Consider the following 23,529-nt stretch of genomic DNA (forward strand, 5'->3'; position numbering starts at 1 on the left):
TAAATCACCTTTTTCATTGTATTAATTACTATTTTTATGTGTTGTCTACCTTGTACTTTTTTATGTACCTGCCTAAAATAAATGGGAAAAACATGAATAAATGATACTGTATTTTTGGTCCGCACGTCACGTGACCATTATATACTTGCAATACTAAAACTGACCGCTATCATCGAGCACTGTTAGAATGGCGCAATTCCTATGAGCTTTCTCTGACCACCAATGAATCGGACCATCGAAGAAGAATTGGCCGCTAGCTTCTCTGCGTCGTCGAGAAAAGGAAGACGACAACAAGAGTTTTAGTGCTAATTCGGCCATTAAGCTCGCTGTTTTGCGGTCGAGGTGTTTTGTACTGAAATGTCGTCCTGGTCGAAATCATCCAAAGCTGCTCGCCGGCCGCTGCTCAACCCCAATGGAAGGTGAGTTTCGCTCTCTTTGCTTTAGCATTAGCACGCTACGCTAAGTAGCCACAACACAAAGCTGCTGCGTGTGAGGAATTAAAGTAGTATATGTTACATTCAGGTCATTAAAGTAGTATATGTTACATTCAGGTCATTAAAGTAGTATATGTTACATTCAGGTCATTAAAGTAGTATATGTTACATTCAGGTCATTAAAGTAGTATATGTTACATTCAGGTCATTAAAGTAGTATATGTTACATTTTAGGTCATTAAAGTAGTATATGTTACATTCAGGTTATTAAAGTAGTATGTGTTACATTCAGGTCATTAAAGTAGTATGTGTTACATTCAGGTCATTGAAGTAGTAAATGTTACATTCAGGTCATTAAAGGAGTATATGTTACATTCAGGTCTTTTAAAGTAGTATATGTTACATTCAGGTCATTAAAGTAGTATATGTTACATTTTAGGTCAATAAAGTAGTATGTTACATTCAGGTCATTAAATTAGTATGTGTTACATTTTAGGTCGTTAAAGTAGTATATGTTACATTTTAGGTCGTTAAAGTAGTATATGTTACATTTTAGGTCGTTAAAGTAGTATATGTTACATTTTAGGTCATTAAAGTAGTATATGTTACATTCAGGTCATTAAAGAATGACCTGAATGTAGTATGTTACATTCAGGTCATTAAAGGAGTATATGTTACATTCAGGTCATTAAAGGAGTATATGTTACATTCAGGTCATTAAAGTAGTATGTGTTACATTTTAGGTCGTTAATGTAGTATATGTTACATTCAGGTCATTAAAGTAGTATATGTTACATTTAGGTCATTAAAGTAGTATATGTTACATTTTAGGTAATTAAAGAATGACCTGAATGTAGTATATGTTACATTCAGGTCATTAAAGTACGATATGTTACATTCAGGTCATTAAAGTAGTATATGTTACATTTTAGGTAATTAAAGAATGACCTGAATGTAGTATATGTTACATTCAGGTCATTAAAGTACTATATGTTACATTCAGGTCATTAAAGTAGTATATGTTACATTCAGGTCATTAAAGTAGTACATGTTACATTCAGGGGCAGCACGGTGGAAGAGGGGTTAGTGCATCTGCCTCACAATACGAAGGTCCTGAGTAGTCCTGGGTTCAATCCCGGGCTCGGGATCTTTCTGTGTGCAGTTTGCATGTTCTCCCCGTGACTGCGTGGGTTCCCTCCGGGTACTCCGGCTTCCTCCCACCTCCAAAGACATGCACCTGGGGTTAGGTTGATTGGCAACACTAAATGGTCCCTAGTGTGTGAATGTGAGTGTGAATGTTGTCTGTCTATCTGTGTTGGCCCTGTGATGAGGTGGCGACTTGTTCAGGGTGTATGTACCCCGCCTTCCGCCCGATTGTAGCTGAGATAGGCTCCAGTGCCCCCCGCGACCCCAAAGGGAATAAGCGGTAGAAAATGGATGGATGGATGTTACATTTTAAGTAATTAAAGTAGTATATGTTACATTCAGGTCATTATAGTAGTATATGCTACATTCAGGTAATTAAAGTAGTATATGTTAAATTCAGGACATTAAAGTAGTATATGTTACATTTTAGGTCATTAAAGTAGTATATGTAACATTCAGGTCATTAAAGTAGCATATGTTACATTCAGGTCATTAAAGTAGTATATGTTACATTCAGGTCATTCAAGTAGTATATGTTGCATTCAGGTCATTAAAGTAGTATATGTTACATTCAGGTCATTAAAGTAGTATATGTCACATTCATGGCCCGAGCCATAACTATGTGAGGACAAATGTCTTCCTTAAATTATGATTCCTTGCATTTTATGAGGCCCTTAAAATGCATGGAAATTCACGAAAGGTCGCAAGAGCGTGAGGCAAAAAAAAATGTTTATAGTACGCGAACCTGTCCCAGTAGCCTTAGCATTGTTCATGATTTAATGTTTGCTAAAACGCCTGGAAAAAGTCAAACTCTAAGATAAAGTCAAACTATTTGAATCATTTGGAGTAGATGCATGGCTTTGAAAGCTAGCAAGCTGATATTTTGTATCCCACCCAGACAATTTTTATAATTTTTATTTAGCCTTTATTTAAACAGGTAAAATCCCATTGATATCAAAGATCTCTTTTCCAAGGGAGACCTGGCCAAGAGGGCAGCAGCAAGGTTACATTAAAAACAGTAAACAACACATAAAACATCAAATTTACAACATTAAAACTTGCTCACATGACACATGTGCATACAGACAAGGTAGACTGCAATCCTTTCACAGAAGCTTTAAACTAATTTAATCAGGATCAGGATGCTTTATTATTGTCCATTCTTTAACATGTACAAGACACATAACAACTGAAATTACATTTTCGGCACAGTCCCACTAAGAGCAGACATACGTTACAGGGAGACAAGACGGGACCGCCGACGAGACCGCCACTTACGGCGCTCCTTAAAAAAGGTGGGAAAGGGGGGAAGAGTAAAAAATATCAGTCAAAGGCTGGACCCTCGGGACGGGGTCCAGACTGAGTCCAAGGGAAAAAACCTCATTTGCCATAACACACATAAACATGTTACATATACCGTATTTTCCGCACTATTAGCCGCACCTAAAAACCACAAATTTTCTCAAAAGCTGACAGTGCGGCTTATAACCCGGTGCGCTTTATATATGGATTAATATTAAGATTAATTTTCATAAAGTTTAGGTCTCGCAACTACGGTAAACAGCCGCCATCTTTTTTCCCCGTAGAAGAGGAAGCGCTTCTTCTTCTACGGTAAGCAACCGCCAAGGTAAGCACCCGCCCCCATAGAAGAGGAAGCGCTTCTTCTTCTACTGTAAGCAACCACCCGCCCCCATAGAAGAAGAAGGGCGCGGATATTACGTTTCATTTCATTTGTGTGTTTACATCTGTAAAGACCACAAAATGGCTCCTATTAAGAGACACGCGTACAACGCAGAATTCAAACTCAAGGCAATAAGTCACGCAGTAGAACACGGAAATAGAGCAGCAAGGTAGAGGAAGCAACAAGATGACCTGCGCCACTAAGACAGGGAGACAGCGCCGGACGACATACGCCAACATCTTCCAGTGGATTGTAAATGCCTGGGCGGATATATCGGTCTCAACTGTGGTCCGAGCTTTCCGGAAGGCAGGATTCATGGAACTGCTGGAAAAACAACAGCAACATTGACTCTAATGACTTCGACGAGACGGAGCCGGCCATTTTGGATGCCGTATTCGCCCAACTTTTTAATTCAGACACTGAAGAAGAATTCGAGGGATTTATGGATGAAGAATAATTTCAGAAAGTGAGCTTTAAATGTTTATTTTGTGTGTTGTGTGACATTAACGTTCGAGCAACGTTGAGTTATTAATGTTGCTATTGCTCTGCAGTAATTTGAGTGTTACTATTTTTGTGATTGCACATTTGCACATTACATTTTGGGGGTGAACAGAGTTGTTAGAACGCTGGTTTGTAATATATTATTAAAGTTTGACTGACCTATCTGACTGTTTTTTTGACATTCCCTTTAGCGCAGCGTAGGCGCGGCTTATAACCCGGGGCGGCTTATAGGTGAACAAAGTTTTGAAATATGCCATTCATTGAAGGTGCGGCTAATAACCCGGGGCGGCTTATAGTGCGGAAAATACGGTAATCACAACAACTCGCAACAGAGGGGGGAGGGGAGGGGAGTTGGGTCCCTGGAGGCCGGCCTGCTGCTATAAAGCGCTACTCAGCTGTCCCATCACTCCGAAGGGGAATCAAGTGGTGGTGAAGGCGTGGGGTCGGGAGTGTGTTTGTGTATATGCCCATTGTTTTTGGGTGTAGTGGAGTTGTGTTCATAGGCCTGGGGTCGTTCTGCATGCTATGCAATGTAACATGGGTTTGAAGTTGAAGATTCGATTGTAGGTTATTCCAAGCTTTCGGTGCTGAAAACCTAAATGCTTTCTTGCCCAGTTCAGTTCTTTCTTTGGGGACGACAAATTGCAGAACATTCATTTGTCATGTAACACATGCGCATGTCTCTCTCAGGCTAAGATGGAGGTGGTAATGCATGCTTTTATTTCCTGTTGTATATTTGGAATTTCCTGTTTTCTTAGTCTTCCCAAAAAGAACATTATAAATGTATAAATATTACAAAACTCTGCCGCACGTACCAGAGGGCTGGACCACATAATACCAGTTTTTAAGTGTTTGCATTTTGGGTCATTTTCAAGGTTGTATTATTTGTTTTTAAATGTCTTAAAGGGGCCCTGTTATGCAAAACCATTGTTTCTTACCTGTTTGTACCTGATTCATTATTTGGGCTCTGCATAAGTCCAGAAAACTTGAAAACTTCCCATGGAGGGATTAAGATATTTATAAGATAATCTTGCCTTCCTTCCTACTTCCGCCAAACAAGCCGTTTGGAATTTGCGCAACCTGTGACGTGACCGGTTTATCCACTTTTGGTATAAATGTACCCAGAGTGCCTGGCGCACGTCCGCCATTGCTATGGAAGTGCTAAAAACTACAACAATGATGGCGTGAAGAAGACTCAGTCGAAGTTGCGGCACATAAAATAAGACTCGCCCACAAAACGGCGCATTCTGAAGCAGCTTGAAAATGGTCTATAAAACATAATCTATGAAACATTTGTTATGTAGACCACAAGGAAGTGTTTTAAATGTAGACAATCATAATATGACCTCTTTAGTGGCCTTACACCTTCTTATCAGACCTTTTACCATATAAACCCTCGTGGATCCTGAGGTCCTCTGTTCTCTTGTTGGCTTTTTATCTTCACTAAATACCAGGACAAAAACCCACGGCGATGCAGGAGCTGTCAATATCAGTGGACTAAACTACATTTAATGCAGCATTGCTATGGTGCTTGTCAGACTTTCATCTGCTTTTAGAAGGCACGGGTCCTGTGTGCTCCTCGACTTGACTAAACCCTGAATTGCTTGGTGTGTGGGTGCCCGTACAATATTGCCAGCAGTAGATGTGGGGAATCTTTGGGCACCTCACGATCCGATTCCGATTCAGGAGCTACAATTTTATAAAAAATCGATTTATTGATGCATCATTAATTTTTACATTTCCTTTCGTTTCACTAAATAAGCGTTTATCACTTGCAACATTTAAAAACAGTGCATTTGTAATAGGAAACAGTTGAATTCATTATATTTAAGTTATATTAAATGTGTGCAAAACTGGAACATAAGTGCCCTACGATAAAGGAGCTCTGTGAGGTGGCTCGCTGCAGTCAGCCAAATTTCAGAAACCGTCTGCATTACATTATTCACAATAAATAAATCGATTGTAGTTTACTAATCTATTTTATAATCGTCCATGTCCGAATTGCGATAAATCTAAAAATCGATTATTTCCCCCACTTCGAGCCAGCAGTGTTAATTGTACTTTTTTTGTGAAGCAGCGCTCAGCCGCTTCAGTTGTTCCGAAGAATTGCACCGTATCCCAGCAGGGAGGAGAGAACAGAGGAGCTTAAAGATGCCCTGGAGAGGTGTGTAGATCTTTGTCACTTTCACATCCCTCACCAGTGTGCTCTCCTTTACCAGTTTGGTACATGATAATGAACGCAAACAGAACTGGGACCTCGTTTATAAAACTGCGCATTGATTCCAACATGAAACATTAGTTGAGCACAAACCTCTGAATGTACATATGTACGAAAAAAAATCAAATTTATAAAGCCATGCTGCGTACAATTGTACACACTCAATATAAATCAAAGTTGCATTGAATTGTGTACAGAAAAGTTCCTCCGTGGTGTCTTCCTACAATCATCTAAAAATGGTCATGCTCATTAGCTCATGATTATGGTGATGAGCTAAAGGATCACCTGTTGGACTGTCAACAAAGGAAGACGAGGCCGTGACTCAAAATAATCCAGCATTTTCTTGATGCGCTGAAATTAAAATTCTTGGCCTAAACCGAATTTGTCATGAAAATCTTTTTGTCATAACGTTGGCCTTGTATCGTAAGCAATAAATAAGTGTATAGTCCGTAATTCCTGTGAATTGACCAATTAATTGAAGATTATTTAAATGGGACCCATTACGTAAAACCAACTTCTTGTACCTAAGTAGTGCAGCGTTCTAACTTACACCTGTCAGTAGACTTGATATGGAAGCACTAAAAACTACAACATGGCTGACGGGTTGTGACACAGTCGAAGTGTGCTTGGCCTGGAGGAGGACTTAGGCACATAAATACCACCCGCCCACAAAACGACACGTTCAGAAGAGATGGTCAGAAAGCAGCTTGAAGATGGTCTGTAAAACATAAGCACTGTCATTACATTTTATGTAGCCCACAAGGAGGTGTTTTAAATGTAAAACAAAATCATAGTATGGCCCCTTTAATACATACTTTGCATTAGAGCATAACAGCATCAATATTTTGCATGTCTTTATTTGCACTACCTGAAAGGTGGCATTTTCACTTCTTTTTTTCAGTTTCAAAGAATTGGAGCAATTGCAAAACTGCAGCGTGGGAGTCAAGTTTGAGGGCTCAAAACATCAACCCAATGGTAAGGTTTCCAATGACGTCATCATTGAAGCACAAACAATGTTTGAGTTCACTACTACTGACATCGATACAGGAGTTCAGATGTTCTGAGATTATTAAAAATAATAATCAAATATGTATTATGACAAAAAAAATATTTGTTAAATACCCACCATACCTTTCAGAAAAACGATTGCAGAATTCTAAAACATTTTTAACTTGTCTACATTGATTGCCTTTTAGAAGAAAAGGACAAAATAACTTTTTAATGATGGTCTTATTAAGTCTACTTTTAAATTGACATTTGTAATTTTCCCCATCAAAAGTAGAAAAGTACCGGTATTCCTTGGATCTGTGTGTAAATAATGTACACAGTAAATTAAGAATCAATGCTGTAATGATTTATGCTGCTAGCCCATTTATACTTCCGGTTCAAGGCACTAAACAGAAAATACATTTTCAACCAGCAGCACCTGCAGTGAGCAAAGTCATCGAAAAGGTGGCGCCATAGCACAAACAATAACACACCTTTTCAGTGTCTCTATTGATGTTTTATGAAACCTATTTCTTGAATACAAAACGTTATGGCCGTCAGCGAAGAAAATTACATAAATTAGCTGCACTGACTAATAAGCCGCAGGGTCCCGAGCATAAGAAAAAAATAGCAGTTAGAGTTATTTCATGGCATTTTTTTTTTTAAATCCAACAGCATGTTATCTTAATGTTCCTTGCCTCTCTTTGTATTTCTTAGCCATTCAAGCTAAGCCCGACAGCACTGTAGCCGACAGGCGCAAAATCCTGTATCAGAAGTTCTACAAACAACTGCAGGGGGAGCGAAGGCCGCCTGGTTGTGTGGTCATCTCTGTCGCCAACCAATGCCTGTGAGTATCCAGTGGTCTAAATTCAATTACAGCAACATTCACAATTTAGGTGTTCCACGTGTACTTCTTCTGTATCCTTTTTGACAGTTGTCTATATATTGTATTGATGATTTAAATGATCTTTTTATAAATGTGTGTGCATACGTGCACATATTGTGTATGCAATTGCATTTCCATGAATTTGGTTTAACAGTGGCTTAATATCAAACTCAGGACTGACTAAAAAGATTCCTATGACTACACCAAAGTATTTGCTTCAAAACCATTTCAGACAAAGTCAGAAAATGAATTTATTTCAATTTTTATACTTTTTTCACATACAGTAATTTAAAAAACACAAATCCATCTGTTAAACATAATGCATGTTTTATGATCTCTTTTTATAACTTTGGTTCTTCGCTGCTGTGGTAGTCCTGTCTGTTTTTCTTTATTATACATTTTGCAAAAGACACACAAAACAATACACTACAATGAAAATGCACTGAACTGCTGCTCTTTAGTTACAGCCAAGCAGAAAACTAAAGTTGATTATTGTCTGGAACTATTCAGTTGTGACACTGCACATAAGTTCACAAGTTAATCACTATTGAAATAATTGTATTAAATGTGGGATAGGGATACAATTGTAACACATCCAAAGAACACAAATTGGGAATTCAAAATGTTTTTGTAGATTTCAAAGTGCACAGTTAACCATGCTTTCTCATCGTACAACTCCCATGCTAAACTTCTCTTAATTCAATTGTGGGGGTATTCCTACATTTGGCAAACGATTGTTGAATATGTTATAATAGTTTATTTGCAAATTGCTTTAAAATGGAATACACAGTACGAGCAGGACAACACCTCTTAAATTAAAAGAAAACATTGATTTACTCATGGCTCAACCCACATAAGCGCCACAGAATTCACAGTACCATTAACATGAATTTCAGCAGCAACTACAACAATGAGCTGGTCTTTTTGGGCTGAACATTGGTTTTGGATACACACTTTTCACAGTACATGCAAGAACACTGTCAGAATGTTCATAAAGTGGAAGGTTTCATTGAAGATCAGGGCGTATTACTGATTCTCTTGTTTTATATGATGTTTGTACTAAACCTGTTCTACTACACTTCAATCAAACCTATATTAGTCACACCAAAAACACCACAACTGCTTTTAAAAGGGAAAATTAACACATGCTCTTTTTTTCCTCATCAACTTGATAAGTCTTTATTCCATTTGAGTCAACAAACTTAGAGATGTTGAGTTAACAAAATGTTTCTCTTCCTCTCAAAGGAATTACCCCAAATCGCTAAGCAAGTGCTTGCAGGAGCGCGGCCTATCAGTGGAAATGCTCTACCTTCAGGCGGAGTCAGGCCTGACCCAAGCCCTACAAGATGTCCAAAGTGTTGGCTCCCCGTTATGTATTCTGGTGGAGCAGACAAACATAGCTCTGTCCTCCTGCACCGTTATCATTTTCTCAGAGTCGCTCAAGAGTAAGTCATTATAAGCCACCATCACTTAAAAAAGAATAGGCAAACACCCTCAATTGTAAACCCCCATGACTTTTCTTATTCCCCAACACAAACTCTGCAATGCACTTCAATAAGATCTTTGGTAAAGTTGGATTAAAACCAGATAACATCAAACACAGCACTGCACTTGGCATTAATAGAGTTTTATGTTTCACATTTCAACTCTTGCATCAACAACATACATTTAACGGTGCATCATTCATTAAGTCCAAACCTGGCACATAGTGATAAAGGATTGCAACATTTCATGACAACTTGGTTTCTTACAGTAGTCTGCGTTGAAGCCCCACTGTACATGCTTGTGAAGTCTACCGTGCACTTGATCTCATAATCATTTCCTAGCTGAAATAAGGAAAGTTACATTTTATACAGTTTTTCCACTATGATTGCTGCTTCACATTTACAAAACTCAAAACCATTAAAGTTGACTCGTTTAAATCATAAATAAAAACAGATAATGATTTGCAAATCCTTTCCACCCTTTATTCAATTGAATAGACTGCAAAGACAAGTTACTTAACGTTCGAACTGGTAAACTTAATTTTTTGCAAATATTAGCTCATTTGGAATTAAATGCCTGCAAAATGGATAAAAAAAGCTGGCACAAGTGGCAAAAACGACTGAGAAAGTTGAGGAATGCTCATCAAACACTTATTTGGAACATCGCGCAGGTGAACAGGTGGGTGCCATGATTGAGTATAAAAGCAGCCTCCATGAAATGCTCAGTCATTCACAAACAAGGATGGGGCAAAGGTCACCACTTTGTGAACAAATGCGTGAGCAAATTGTTTTAACAACAACATTTCTGAACCAGCTATTGCAAGGCATTTAAGGATTTCACCACCTACAGTCCGTAATATCAAAAGGTTCAGAGAATCTGGAGAAATCACTGCACTTAAAAGCGGCAAGGCCGTGACCTTCAATCCCTCGGGCGGTACTGCATCAAAAAGTGACATCAGTGTGTAAAGGATATCACAACATGAGGTCAGGAACACTTCAGAAAACCACTGTCAGTAACTACAGTCCATCGTTACATCTGTCAGTGCAAGTTAAAACTCTGTGCAAAGCGAAAGCCATTTATCAACAACACCCAGAAATGCCGCCGGCTTTGCTGGGCCCGAGTTCATCTAAGATGGACTGATGCAAAGTGGAAAACTGTTCTGTGGTCTGATGAGTCCACACACAGGGCATGGGTAACTAACACATCTGTGAAAGCACCATTAATGCTGAAAGATACATACAGGTTTTGGAGCAACATATGTTGCCATCCAAACACGTCTTTTTTATGGACGCCCCTGCTTATTTCAGCAAGACAATGCCAAGCCACGTGTTACAACAGCGTGGCTTTGTAGTAAAAGAGTCCAAACCTGTCTCCCATTGAAAATATGTTTTGCATAATGAAGTGTAAAATACGACAACGGAGACCCCGGACTGTTGAACAACTTAAGCTGTACATCAAGCAAAAATGGGAAATAATTCCACCTGAAAAGCTTAAAAAATGTTTCTCCTCAGTTCCCAAACGTTTACTGAGTGTTGTTAAAAGGAAAGGCCATGTAACACAGTGGTAAAAATGCCCCTGTTCCAACTTTTTTGCAATGTGTTGCTGCCATTAAATTCTAAGTTAATGATTATTCGCAAAAAAAAAAAGTTTCTCAGTTTGAACATTAAATATTTTGTCTTTGCAGTGTAGTCAATTAAATATAAGTTGAAAAGGATTTGCAAATCATTGTATTCTGTTTTTATTTACGTTTTACACAATGTGCCAACTTGGGTTTTCAATTTTGCAAGTCAAAAATACACATTTATTTCAAATCATTACAAAATGAAACACGATGTACAAACAATATACACGCAACATATCCATATGAATACAAAAAAGACCATACAATATTAAACCCATACCAACATAGCACATATTCCACATCAACCTGTACACCTTCAAATCAAATCAAATCTGATAAATGCACATTTTACACGACTTGCCCTCATTAGCAATGCACAATTCCAACAGTTTAGAAACACCAATGTATAACTCACCGGTGTCCAACATCCAATTAAAAGCTAACTCCAAGTTGCAGATCCAAATACTGTGTGAGAACTTTGTTAAAATTTCCCTCTTTCTTATGCCCACCCTGACACATTACAGTTAACCCTCCATTTTCACCCACAGTCCACCGCAACATGCCCCAAGAGCAGGCCATGGACTTTGTTGTGGCAGAGAACAGCCGTGGACTTAGTAACGAAAGCTCAAAAAGGGACCCCGCAGATATTGCAGCACAGGCGTCGCAGCTGCTCGGTGATTTTCTGGATCGAGAAAAGATTGAGTGCCACGTAGTCCCCTCCGAAATCCGTCAGTTTCTTCTCCTGTTAACTGAGGGTGTGCATCTTTACCCCGAGGAGATAGAAGCCATCTCAAAGTATGTCCAAACCCGTCAGGAACACATACAAGGTGGGGTGGTAAATCTTTTTGGACTTTGTGCCTGTATTTATCTCTTTGAGTCACTGTCTCTGCCTTCCTAAACTTAGTAGCTTCTAGCAACGAAGACAAGAAGGACAAAGTGTTACCTTCAGTGCTTGGTAAGCCGCCTCCTCTGCTCCCTACGCCACCTGGACCACCTCCGATTCAGCCTTTCGGTGAAACAGGGCGGCCAATGCCACTCTTACCTACACCAGGTAAAGACCTTAGTTTTGTCTATATTATATCACTGTTTTACTCCTTGTAATATATTTAAAAGTCGCAGGACTTGAAAAATCTGTTTCATCCTTACCTTTTTAGGTCCATATCCCATGTCCAAGCCTCCCCCTCTGCTGTCCCTGCCTCCATCCTTACACAACCACTACGGTGGCCCCGGTTTTCATCATCCCCCCTTTATACCTTACCCACCCCAACGTCACTGGGGCCACAGAGGCTCCCATGGAAATAGAGGCATGCCACCCTCCCTAAAAAGTTCTCGCCCTCCACTTTTATCTACTCCAGGTGGGTGCTAGTATTTGATACATTTGTTGTCCTACCAGTGGACAATTGAAAACATTCGAACTCGCAAACTCAAAATACAGGCAAAAAATAACACACAAAAGTGGTATTGCCTTCTTTAGTTTGAATTAGAGCAGTGGTTCTTAACCTTGTTGGAGGTACCGAACCCCACCAGTTTCATATGCGCATTCACCGAACCCTTCTTTAGTGAAAAATAAAATGTTTTTTTTTTTCAAATTCAAGACAAAGTTATGTTTTTGGTAACACTTAAGTATGGGGAACATATTCTAAGTAATAAAGACTTAATTTAGAGTTATTTGGTCAGGGTTAGAGGGTTAGGGTTATAATAAGGTCATGCCGAATAAGGCATTAATAAGTACTTAATAATGACTAGTTAAGAGCCAATATGTTACTAATGTGCATGTTAATAAGCAACTAATTAATGGTGAATATGTTCCCCATACTAAAGTGTTACCATGTTTTATTACTGGTGCACAAAATGAACCGTGCATGAACATCACCTTGTTCAAACAACAAAACCAACACAGTGCATAAACTCAAAACAAATTACAGACCTGCAAACCAGTCAGCTGTTGCCGTATCCGTAATACGCCGATAGGGAGACGTTTGTATTTACACGTTGAGTCGGGTGTGTTTTGACCTCCGCCGAACCCCTGAGGCCGACTCACCGAACCCCTAGGGTTCCATCGAACCCAGGTTAAGAACCACTGAATTAGAGTATTTTGTTGAAACAGTAATTTATCAACATGTTTCAAAGCAAATCATTAGCACAATTACATGTCTGTGTAGATTGTCAGCCATCAAAAGATGGTGCGCTGCAAAGGTTGACTGAAGGCAACTGCTTGTTTAGAACCTTTTACTTGGCCTCTGCTGCGTTTTCTCCGCTATGACAGGTTTCAATAGGGTTTGTGTTGCCCGTCATAGCTGGTGAACAACCATGCTGCATAAAAATGGGTTGTTCAACTTTAGGGGAGAGATGTCGAACATTGTTGTAGGCAGATAAAAACTTCTGGTTAGAGGGGGTATTTCTAAATTGATGTAGATGACTTCTTTCACACCTCTTTCAAAACAGCAGTCCTCCCTATCTAGAATTTGGGCATCAAACTCACTATTGTGACCACCCTCAGGGGACACACCCACCAGATACACAAGTATTATTGTAGCAAAACTATTCGCAAATGCGTATCTCAATCTGTGCGTCTGTATTCCGATTCACGTGTCTGAGTACTAATGTATGCATCTGTATCTCAACCTACATGTGTTTTGATTTATGTCCATATTTCGATTTCTGTGTAAAGAAATAAATAGAAGTGTCTGTACATGACATCACATCCTATATGCTTAGCCGTTACGTTAAACAAGCTTGAGCCTAGTGATGAATCAATCTCAAGACCCGTTAGTAAGTGCAGAGTTTGAGCTGAAAATGCCGCTTTGCTGTGCTGTTCTAAGCGTTCAAATTGAGAGATATGAAAGAGCTTTTAATGTAGTCCCGAAATAAGTTTTTCATAAAATGAATAGTCAGGGAACTTACAAAGCAGGTCAACGGAAATGGCTCGCAACTACGTTGCTTTCATCTTGTGGAGCAGTCGGACAATGCTTGTGTCAACAGCGATCATTTCGTAAAAGGTTTGTTTTTAACATTTGATTTGTTTGAGAAATCAATTGGGTTTATTCTTTACTATAAATTTGGGATTTGAGAACAGACTTAAATGTAAACTAATTGCATTAGTTTGTGTTCTTTTAAGTTATGTCATGGTTTCTCTGCCTCAATATAACTACAAACACCTGTGATTGTGGAAATAAACGGTCATGTTCAGTTCAAGTAATAATTGTAGTGATTGTTGGTCCAATCTACCCTAACTTTGTTGTTTTTCCTAGCAGAAACTAAACGATTAGTTGGTGGTGTTGTGCATGAAAGCAAAGTGCTCTATTAGACGTGAATGACCACGCCACAGCGTTTTCGATGCTATTCGTTAGCATAAAAAATATCCTTAATGGTGTTAATAAATCCCCCTTGGCTCAACAGCATACCAAATCTTGATTTTGCTAAATATTGTTGGAAATCAATCATTGTTAAACAGGGAACTCTAGCGAGACAATGAGACACAATTTTAACTTAATTCATACTATTAAAACACTGCGGACATCAATCACTGATGACCGTGAAATATTTGTACCAGGAAATCAATTGCATAAACTAAATGTATCCTTTTTCTCATTAGCACCAGAAATACGGCGCTCGTTATTGTCATTCAAATACATTGCTTACCGATGCAGGAATAAGTCCAACATTGTCTTTAATGGATTAATGCTGAATTTGTGGACCCCTCCAGATGTAAAGACATGATGTGCCTCCAATCTCTTCTACTTTCAGTCCTTGTGTGTGTAGAAGTGTGGTCGAGCAGTAACTTGTGCAATCCACTTCGGTGATGATGAATTGTTTAGTTATTTAGAAAACTATTTTTCTTTAGTGTAAAAATCCACTCCATCCCATTTCAATATTCTTTCATGATGGCTTGAATACGTGACTCGAAAACTTTAAAAAAAAACACACGATGCATCTAAATAAAGACTTTTGCCTGCCATCTGAAACTTGGAAGTGCCTCTAGGTACTTGCAACCCAACAATTCAGATTTGTGTGAAGAAGTAACCCTGATTGTTTTACCGCGTGACTTTTGCAACACTTCTGCCTGTAAGACTTGTCCTTGTAGTGATTGATTGATTGATTGATTGAAACTTGTATTAGTAGATTGCACAGTTCAGTACATTTTCCGTACAATTGACCACTAAATGGTAACACCCGAATAGGTTTTTCAACTTGTTTAAGTCGGGGTCCACGTGATCAATTCAGGATCTGAACGTCTAAAAGACATCTGCAACTTCACCTTTCCTTTTCTTACACCCACCACAAGGCAGCAAGCACCTTGCACTCACTCAGGTTTTCTCAACATAACTCGCTCACATACTGATAACTTATTTGAAGAAGACAAACATACTTATAACAACTAAATTACTGCTAAAACAAAGTTTACTTACAGCAAATAATCAAGTCTAATGTGATAGTTACATGTGACGTTTTTTTATACTACCGGTAATATCAATATCGGATCGTGAAACCCCTATCCTCAACATTCCCATTGATGGAGATGCAATACTGCGCTTTTGGGCAGAAACCTTTTATCTCCACGAGCTGAAATGCAACAATAATGGTTTTCCATTTGTAGGACACGCCTAGGCACACAAAGGATGTGTCGTAAAACTCTAGTTTTGTCAGGACAATAATGGGAGCTGACTTTTGGACGGAACAATAAGAATTGTTCATAAAAACATACATACAGTGTCATTTTTACATGCAGCCTTCATCCACAACATTTAAACTTAAACTGACTGGTGTGGTATATAAGTGCATCTCAGTTTATTAGAATATTGTGCAAAAAAATTTAGACAAGGCTGGTTTTCAGTTAATTTCTCTATATTATTGAACTTTTTGACTACCGTATTTTTCGGACTATAATTCGCAGTTTTTTTTCATAGTTTGCCCGGGGGTGCTACTTATACTCAGGAGCGACTTATGTGTGAAATGATTAACACATTACCGTAAAATATCAAATAATATTATTTATCTCATTCACGTAAGAGACTAGACGTATAAGATTTCATGGGATTTAGCGATTAGGAGTGACAGATTGTTTGGTAAACGTATAGCATGTTCTATATGTTATAGTTATTTGAATGACTTACTATAATATGTTACGTTAACATACCAGGCACGTTCTCAGTTGGTTATTTATGCTTCATATAACGTACACTTATTCAGCCTGTTGTTCACTATTCTTTATTTATTTTAAATTGCCTTTCAAATGTCTATTCTTGGTGTTGGCTTTTATCAAATAAATTTCCCCCAAAAATGCGACTTATACTCCAGTGCGACTTATGTTTTTTTCCTTCTTTATTATGTGTTTTCGGCCGGGGCGACTTATACTCCGGAGCGACTTGTACTCCGAAAAATACGGGTACTTTTTACATTCCATAGTATAGTGAATTAATAGTCAACATTATTAAACACGCTCTTAAAATATTGAATTTTATGTGCAGTTAATCTATAAAATAAGTGTATTTTTCACTTTTTGAAATTTAGATAAGGAAGAAAAAAGAACTTATTTTTTTGTTTAATGTTTTGTTTAGTGTATGATGTTTGTAACAATTATGATACATTTTTTTGATTTTGTTTTACTCTCCTTGGCCTTTTTAGGTGCTCCTCGTCAAAGTGGCCCCCGTTACTAAAGGACATAAAGTCAGTATTTCCACTGCTTCTTGTTCATATCCATGGAAGTTGGCCTTTTGAATTGTCAACTGTTTAGGAAAATACATGACTGAAAAATATGGTATCATAATCTGGAAGGGAATAATGACAATGATATTTGGGTTTATATAGCACCTTTTTAAATGGCTTTAAGATGAAAAACGAATATTCTTTCTCTGTGCAGTCTCACACTTGTGGTAAACTACTAAGACTGATGAAAACGTGGCTGCCAATTGATGTTGTTTCTTATATAATTGTTTTGTAAAGTCATCTTCAGACTTTTTTAATATCGACTCGTAATATGCAGAAAATGTAAAGAATAATTGCAGTTCTCCAGAATTATTCCAAACCGTTTCTGAATATGTAAGTTCATGACCATCTGAAAGACAAAAAACATTTGTATTTTTCTTTTTTGTTTCAATGTAGCAATGACTATTCTGAGAGAGTAAAAACTTTTGGTTGCACCATACACAACTTTTAGCGTTGTGTTTGTATGCCTTTTGTAGAGTCTAATTTGCTTCTTTTGTCTTTACATTTACATCACTAGGACCATTTCCTTTTTATATCAGATTGTATGTGGGAAAAAAATGTAATTGAATAAATGTCTCACTTGATGGTGTTCTTTGCTGTACTTTATCCTATATTCAAGAGAGCATATACAAATGTTTTCCAAAAGTTTTCTGTGTTGTACAAGATATTGTCATCAATAAAAAAAAAAATGTACACACATTCGAAGGTATCTCTATCCATCCATTTTCTACTGCTTGTCCCTAATGTTAGAACAAAATGCAGCTAAATTCATCTACTCATGAAGTTACACGTTTTAACAGCTAGGTGGCACCATACCTGCACTTAACACCACACATGCATAACACTCGCTTTAAAAGCGTGTTTGAGGTATAGTCGTGTGAAGCAAAGTTGTGACGTTGTGTAAAATTAAATTAGATAGTTCAATAAACTGCCTAATGTTATATTTGATTAAAGTCTTGAATCATATCACAATCAATATCACTTCCTCCCATCCTGCAGTGACTACTCTCTAATGCAGCGGTGTCCATCAAAGGGCCGCTTGAAACCACAAGTATTATGCTTTTGATTATTGAAAATATTTTTGATGTAGATTGTAAAAAAAATAGACATCTGTAAATTTTGCAGGAAAAAATGGCAACTCATTCACCAGAATTTTACTGTGAAATATACAGTGTTACATTAGGGTCAATTTTTGTAAAGTCCTCTTCAGACTTTTGTTAATATCGACTAGAAATATGCAGAAAATGTGACGGTATATTTTTACCGTCATTTTTTGTTTTCTATTTGCGGTAAAACACCTTAAAAACAACAAAAACCGGCAGCTCAAAGGACAGATTTTTATCATAAAAAACTGTTTATTTTCAATTTCCAGTAATATGCTGGAAAGACCACCGTACATTTTAACGTAAAATCTTGTTCTAATTTTTACAGTGTACAATGCGATGGATAACTTGCTATGTTATCAGAAGTCAAGCAGATATTTAAGTATTGACTTTTATTTTGACAAAAAATGTGTTCCAATATTGGATACTATTAAAGTATGCAATTTCATGCAGTGCATATTTTTTTCTGTCAAAATGTTTAAAAATGTTTTATTTAAAAAAAAAAAAAGGTTGTTTATTGAGGCATATTATTTGCAGGGGTCTGTGGGCCATGAGGTGGACACCTGTGCCATACTTGCCAACCCTCCCGGATTTTCCGGGAGACTCCCGAAATTCAGCGCCTCTCCCGAAAACCTCCCGGGACAAATTTTCTCCCGAAATTCAGGCGGACCTGGAGGCCACGCCCCCTCCAGCTCCATGCGGACCTGGAGGGTCCACAGGTGCGCAACACCACGTAAATCGTTGGCCAACCAAAAAGTAACCCCAGTACGCTATAGCCAACATTCACCAGGAGATGGCAACAGACAAACATAGATAACTCTGACATTCCTCCCCTTTTAGAAATGTAGAAGATACTTAAAAGAAATAAACAACCCAACCAAAAAATGCAGCAGCTCAATTAAAAAACTGTACTTAAGCCACATTCTTTTTTTTTTTTACTACTGAACTCTTAACCCTCATTTGTAAACAATAACATGCTTATTATACAAACAGCATTTGTACATCTTTAACACAGATTTTTATACTGTCTTCAGAGATTCCGTTTTTTTGGTGGTACTCGAAACCTTTCTGGGTACCTGCGGATCACTGGTGGGGTTTTTGTTGTGGGTGATCTGGGTTCTGATGATGGCAACTCAGCAGCCCTTGAATCTGGTTCAATGATGAGACTAGTTTGTGTCTGACTCACTGATGGTCCTGATGATGGAACTGAAACAGCACTGTCCAGTTGTACTGATGGCACATTTTCTGCAACTGGTGAAGACTAGATAACTGGCAGTCTCTCCATGTTTTCTCGCAATGGTAACATGTGATCCATATGCACTGTGTGCTGTCTCTGTCCCTCTTGATAGATAGATAGATTGATATATATAAGTATTTCTTTTATATATATATATATATATATATATATATATATATATATATATACTTGACTTTCAGTGAATTCTATATATATATATGTATATATATATATTTATATATATATACTGTGTATATATATATATACAGGTAAAAGCCAGTAAATTAGAATATTTTGAAAAACTTGATTTATTTCAGTAATTGCATTCAAAAGGTGTAACTTGTACATTATATTTATTCATTGCACACAGACTGATGCATTCAAATGTTTATTTCATTTAATTTTGATGATTTGAAGTGGCAACAAATGAAAATGACATGGCACCCCAAACCATCACTGATGGTGGAAACTTTACACTAGACTTCAGGCAACGTGGATCCTGTGCCTCTCCTGTCTTCCTCCAGACTCTGGGACCTCGATTTCCAAAGGAAATGCAAAATTTGCATGGTTGGGTGATGGTTTGGGGTGCCATGTCATCTGCTGGTGTCGGTCCACTCTGTTTCCTGAGATCCAGGGTCAACGCAGCCGTCTACCAGCAAGTTTTAGAGCACTTCATGCTTCCTGCTGCTGACCTGCTCTATGGAGATGGAGAGTTCAAGTTCCAACAGGACTTGGCGCCTGCACACAGCGCAAAATCTACCCGTGCCTGGTTTACGGACCATGGTATTTCTGTTCTAAATTGGCCCGCCAACTCCCCTGACCTTAGCCCCATAGAAAATCTGTGGGGTATTGTGAAAAGGAAGATGCAGAATGCCAGACCCAAAAACGCAGAAGAGTTGAAGGCCACTATCAGAGCAACCTTGGCTCTCATAACACCTGAGCAGTGCCAGAAACTCATCGACTCCATGCCACGCCGCATTAACGCAGTAATTGAGGCAAAAGGAGCTCCAACCAACTATTGAGTATTGTACATGCTCATATTTTTCATTTTCATACTTTTCAGTTGGCCAACATTTCTAAAAATCCCTTTTTTGTATTAGCCTTAAGTAATATTCTAATTTTGTGACACACAGAATTTTGGATTTTCATTTGTTGCCACTTCAAATCATCAAAATTAAATGAAATAAACATTTGAATGCATCAGTCTGTGTGCAATGAATAAATATAATGTACAAGTTACACCTTTTGAATGCAATTACTGAAATAAATCAAGTTTTTCAAAATATTCTAATTTACTGGCTTTTACCTGTATATACATATGAAATACTTGACTTGGTGAATTCTAGCTGTAAATATACTCCTCCCCTCTTAGCCACGCCCACCCCCACCCCCACCTCCCGAAATCGGAGGTCTCAAGGTTGGCAAGTATGACCTGTGCTCTAATACAAATCAATGTTAATTAGCAGCAAAAGAAACAAACTTAAAATGCTGCTCATTGTTAAGTTAGCTGTGTGTTTTTTTTAAACTCTTATCAGAGGTTAACTTATTTGTACAATTAGATTCATCCAAGTAATTGAATTAATTACAACTGGACTGCATAGATTGACTTAAAAGACAGTTTGCCTCGCATCTGAGCAGGCGTCATCAGTGCATGCTTACATCATCACTCCATGCTGACTGGATAGGACGGACTAGGAAGACGAGATAGGACACCCCTTCTGCCACTCAATGCCCCAAGAACACTTGTACAATGGAAAAGAATATTAAAATGTATTTTTAAAATAAGTTATTTAAAACCAATTCTTAACTTGTCTTACATCGACCCACTTTTATAAAAGTTCCACCAAGCAAATGTATTTTATTTTTAAAAATAGACTTTAAAATCAGGTCGGTATTTTTTTATTTTCACATAAATACACACTATTGTATGCTCAAAGTGCACAGTATGACAAAAATGTTACCTATAGGAATCAAATCAATTTCTGATGGTGGGTTGTAAAGCGATGACGTCATTGTATATATTGTATATATAGTTATTGGCCATGACACATGTACATGTACACATTTTAAGAAGGATAAAAATAGGCAAATCAAGTTTATTTATAGAGTACAGTTTAGTACGAGTTTGGGGGACGGCGTGGCGCAGTGGCGCAGTGGGAGAGTGGCCGTGCGCAACCCGAGGGTCCCTGGTTCAATCCCCACCTAGTACCAACCTCGTCATGTCCGTTGTGTCCTGAGCAAGACACTTCACCCTTGCTCCTGATGGGTGCTGGTTAGCGCCTTGCATGGCAGCTCCCTCCATCAGTGTGTGAATGTGTGTGTGAATGGGTAAATGTGGAAGTAGTGTCAAAGCGCTTTGAGTACCTTGAAGGTAGAAAAGCGCTATACAAGTACAACCCATAGTGTTTTACAGAAAATTACAAGAAGGCAACAATTTTAAATATAATAATCACAATTAAAAATCATTTATAATCATGATTCCAATCAAAGTCTAAAAGTGTAGATAAAATACTTTGTCATATGGACAATAAAATAAGTCTACAGGCTGTATTTGAACATTGCCAATGTTGAGGCATGTGTTACATCTTCTGGAAGACTTCCAGATTTTAGGAGCGTAAAACTTAAACACAGTCTTACCAAGTTTGATCCTGACTTTGGTCACCAGCAGTAGACCGCTATTCCAGGTTTTCAGAGGCCGAGATGGTTCATACTGTTCCAACACGTCAGAGATGTCCTTTGGTACGAGGCCATGAAAATACTTCTACAAAAGTCTATTCTCTGAGCAACAGGAAGCCAGTGCAGTGACCTGATATGGTCCCATTTGTTGGCTCTAGTCAGGACTCGAGCAGCAGCATTCTTGATGGACTGCAGCTATTTATTTATTTAAACTTATTATGGTTTTCTACACCAAAATTAGTCTATTTATTATTCAACTTCTCCCTATTTTGGTGCGCTCTACATTCCACATTTTTTTACCTGATTCAAACTGTTCCAACTTCAAGCTGTTCAGCCTATTCAGGAATCACAGGCTTTCCCTTGACAAATTCTCAGCGTTCCAAGAATTCCTGGTTTTCCAGGATATATTTTCCATTCAAAATGAATTGGCCATTTTTCAAATTTCCACATTTTTCAACCGATTCAAACCATTACACTTTCAACATATTCCACTCATCCTGGACATTCAAACTATCATTTTTCCAAGTTCAGGAATTCCCGTTTTTTTCAAACCCTTTTTTGACCTTTTTTTCTGGCGACGCCTCCTCCCACATTTTTCCACCCACTTCAACCGTCCAAACATTCCTCTTAATCAGGACAAAAAAAACAGAAGTTGTTTTTCGAACTAAAAAAAAAATTCACGGTTTTCTCGAAAATTCAAGGGATTCTTTAATACCATTCTTCAATTAAAAATTTCTCGATCGATTTCAAAAATTCCAACACTAACCAATTCACCTCATTCAGGACATTCCTGCTCCTAACCTTTTTTTTTTTAAATCCCACTTTTCCCCAAATTTCCAGGAAGTTCCCATTGGAATGGAATGAATTTTTCCAAGTTGCAAATTTCCCACAGTCTTTAACCTATTCAAACCATTCCAACATTAACACATTCCACTCATCCTGGACATTCAAACTAACACTTTCCCAAGTTCCAAACCAAATTCCGGGTTTCCTGGAAATTCAAACTCTTCAACATTCAAACTATTCTTACATTCATACTACATTCCATCAGCATTTCAGTTCAACTTCAGCATTGGAGCATTCACACGCAATTCCTTCAGGAATTGCCTCATCTAGTTAATGATTAGTATCAACATTTCACCTTTTTTTTTGGCAAACTACCATCAAACACTTTCCTCCAAGTTCCACTGAATGCGAAAAGACTCCCGTTCTGCTTCGACACAGATGGGCCAAGGCCGGCCAAGAAGTACGACGCAACAAAATAAATCTGGTTAATTTTCAGAATTAAATGCTCAATGTTTAACACTGGCAATAGCTTACTCACCCATGTTAAAAGCACAACAATCAGGAAAATCTATCAATCCAAGCCAGTCTGCCTGCCGTCTATTTTACAAGGGACTCAGACGCCCTTCAAAATAAAGCATATTGGGCCCCATTCGTCAACCGTTCTTAAGAACAAATTTTGTTCTTAGGCCCACTTACAAAGTTTTTAGGGAGATTTTTGTATTCACCAATGTTTTCTTAGCTGGGATTTGTTCGTAGGTAAGAACAAAATCTACGAGTGCTTCAGAGCACTCATAGGGTGGTCTATTTGTTCTTAAGTGTGACAAGTTCCCTTCTATTGTCTAATGTTAAATTCATATATGTATATATATATATATATATATATATATATATATATATATGTTTATATATATATATATATATGTGTGTGTGTATATGTATATATATATGTGTGTGTGTGTGCGTGTATATACTGTATATACAGTATGTATGTATGTGTGTGTGTGTGTGTGTGTGTGTGTGTGTGTGTATATATATATACACATATGTGTATATATATGTATA

The 23,529-nt window shown here is 37.9% G+C and overlaps 1 protein-coding gene across 4 annotated transcripts; it reads left to right on the forward strand.

Annotated features, from left to right (window-relative positions):
* Nucleotides 1-206: 206 nt before the first annotated feature.
* Nucleotides 207-17,362, forward strand: LOC133612658 (nuclear receptor coactivator 5). Of its 4 annotated transcripts, none has more exons than XM_061970274.2 (9): nucleotides 207-419; nucleotides 5,837-5,926; nucleotides 6,882-6,955; nucleotides 7,685-7,814; nucleotides 9,099-9,298; nucleotides 11,508-11,786; nucleotides 11,864-12,010; nucleotides 12,114-12,314; nucleotides 16,585-17,362. In XM_061970274.2, exons 1-9 carry the CDS (start codon nucleotides 358-360, stop codon nucleotides 16,614-16,616), a joined length of 1,215 nt encoding a protein of 404 aa, XP_061826258.1. In that variant the 5' UTR covers nucleotides 207-357; the 3' UTR covers nucleotides 16,617-17,362. The 4 variants fall into 4 exon arrangements, with proteins under 4 accessions (XP_061826258.1, XP_061826259.1, XP_061826260.1 ...); XM_061970275.2 differs by having other exon boundaries at nucleotides 11,867-12,010; XM_061970276.2 differs by having other exon boundaries at nucleotides 5,840-5,926; nucleotides 16,585-17,361.
* The last annotated feature ends 6,167 nt before the right edge of the window (nucleotides 17,363-23,529 follow it).

Source organism: Nerophis lumbriciformis, linkage group LG10 (assembly GCF_033978685.3).
Source record: "Nerophis lumbriciformis linkage group LG10, RoL_Nlum_v2.1, whole genome shotgun sequence".
Classification (NCBI taxonomy): Eukaryota; Metazoa; Chordata; class Actinopteri; order Syngnathiformes; family Syngnathidae; genus Nerophis; species Nerophis lumbriciformis.

What these genes read in the sequence shown, in the direction of transcription:
- LOC133612658 (XM_061970274.2), top strand. Translation starts at nt 358, where the DNA reads ATGTCGTCCTGGTCGAAATCATCCAAAGCTGCTCGCCGGCCGCTGCTC. An exon ending in CTGCTCAACCCCAATGGAAG is followed by an intron (nt 420 to 5,836) that starts GTGAGTTTCGCT and finishes TTTTTTGTGAAG; the next exon opens with CAGCGCTCAGCCGCTTCAGT. An exon ending in GCCACTCTTACCTACACCAG is followed by an intron (nt 12,011 to 12,113) that starts GTAAAGACCTTA and finishes TTACCTTTTTAG; the next exon opens with GTCCATATCCCATGTCCAAG.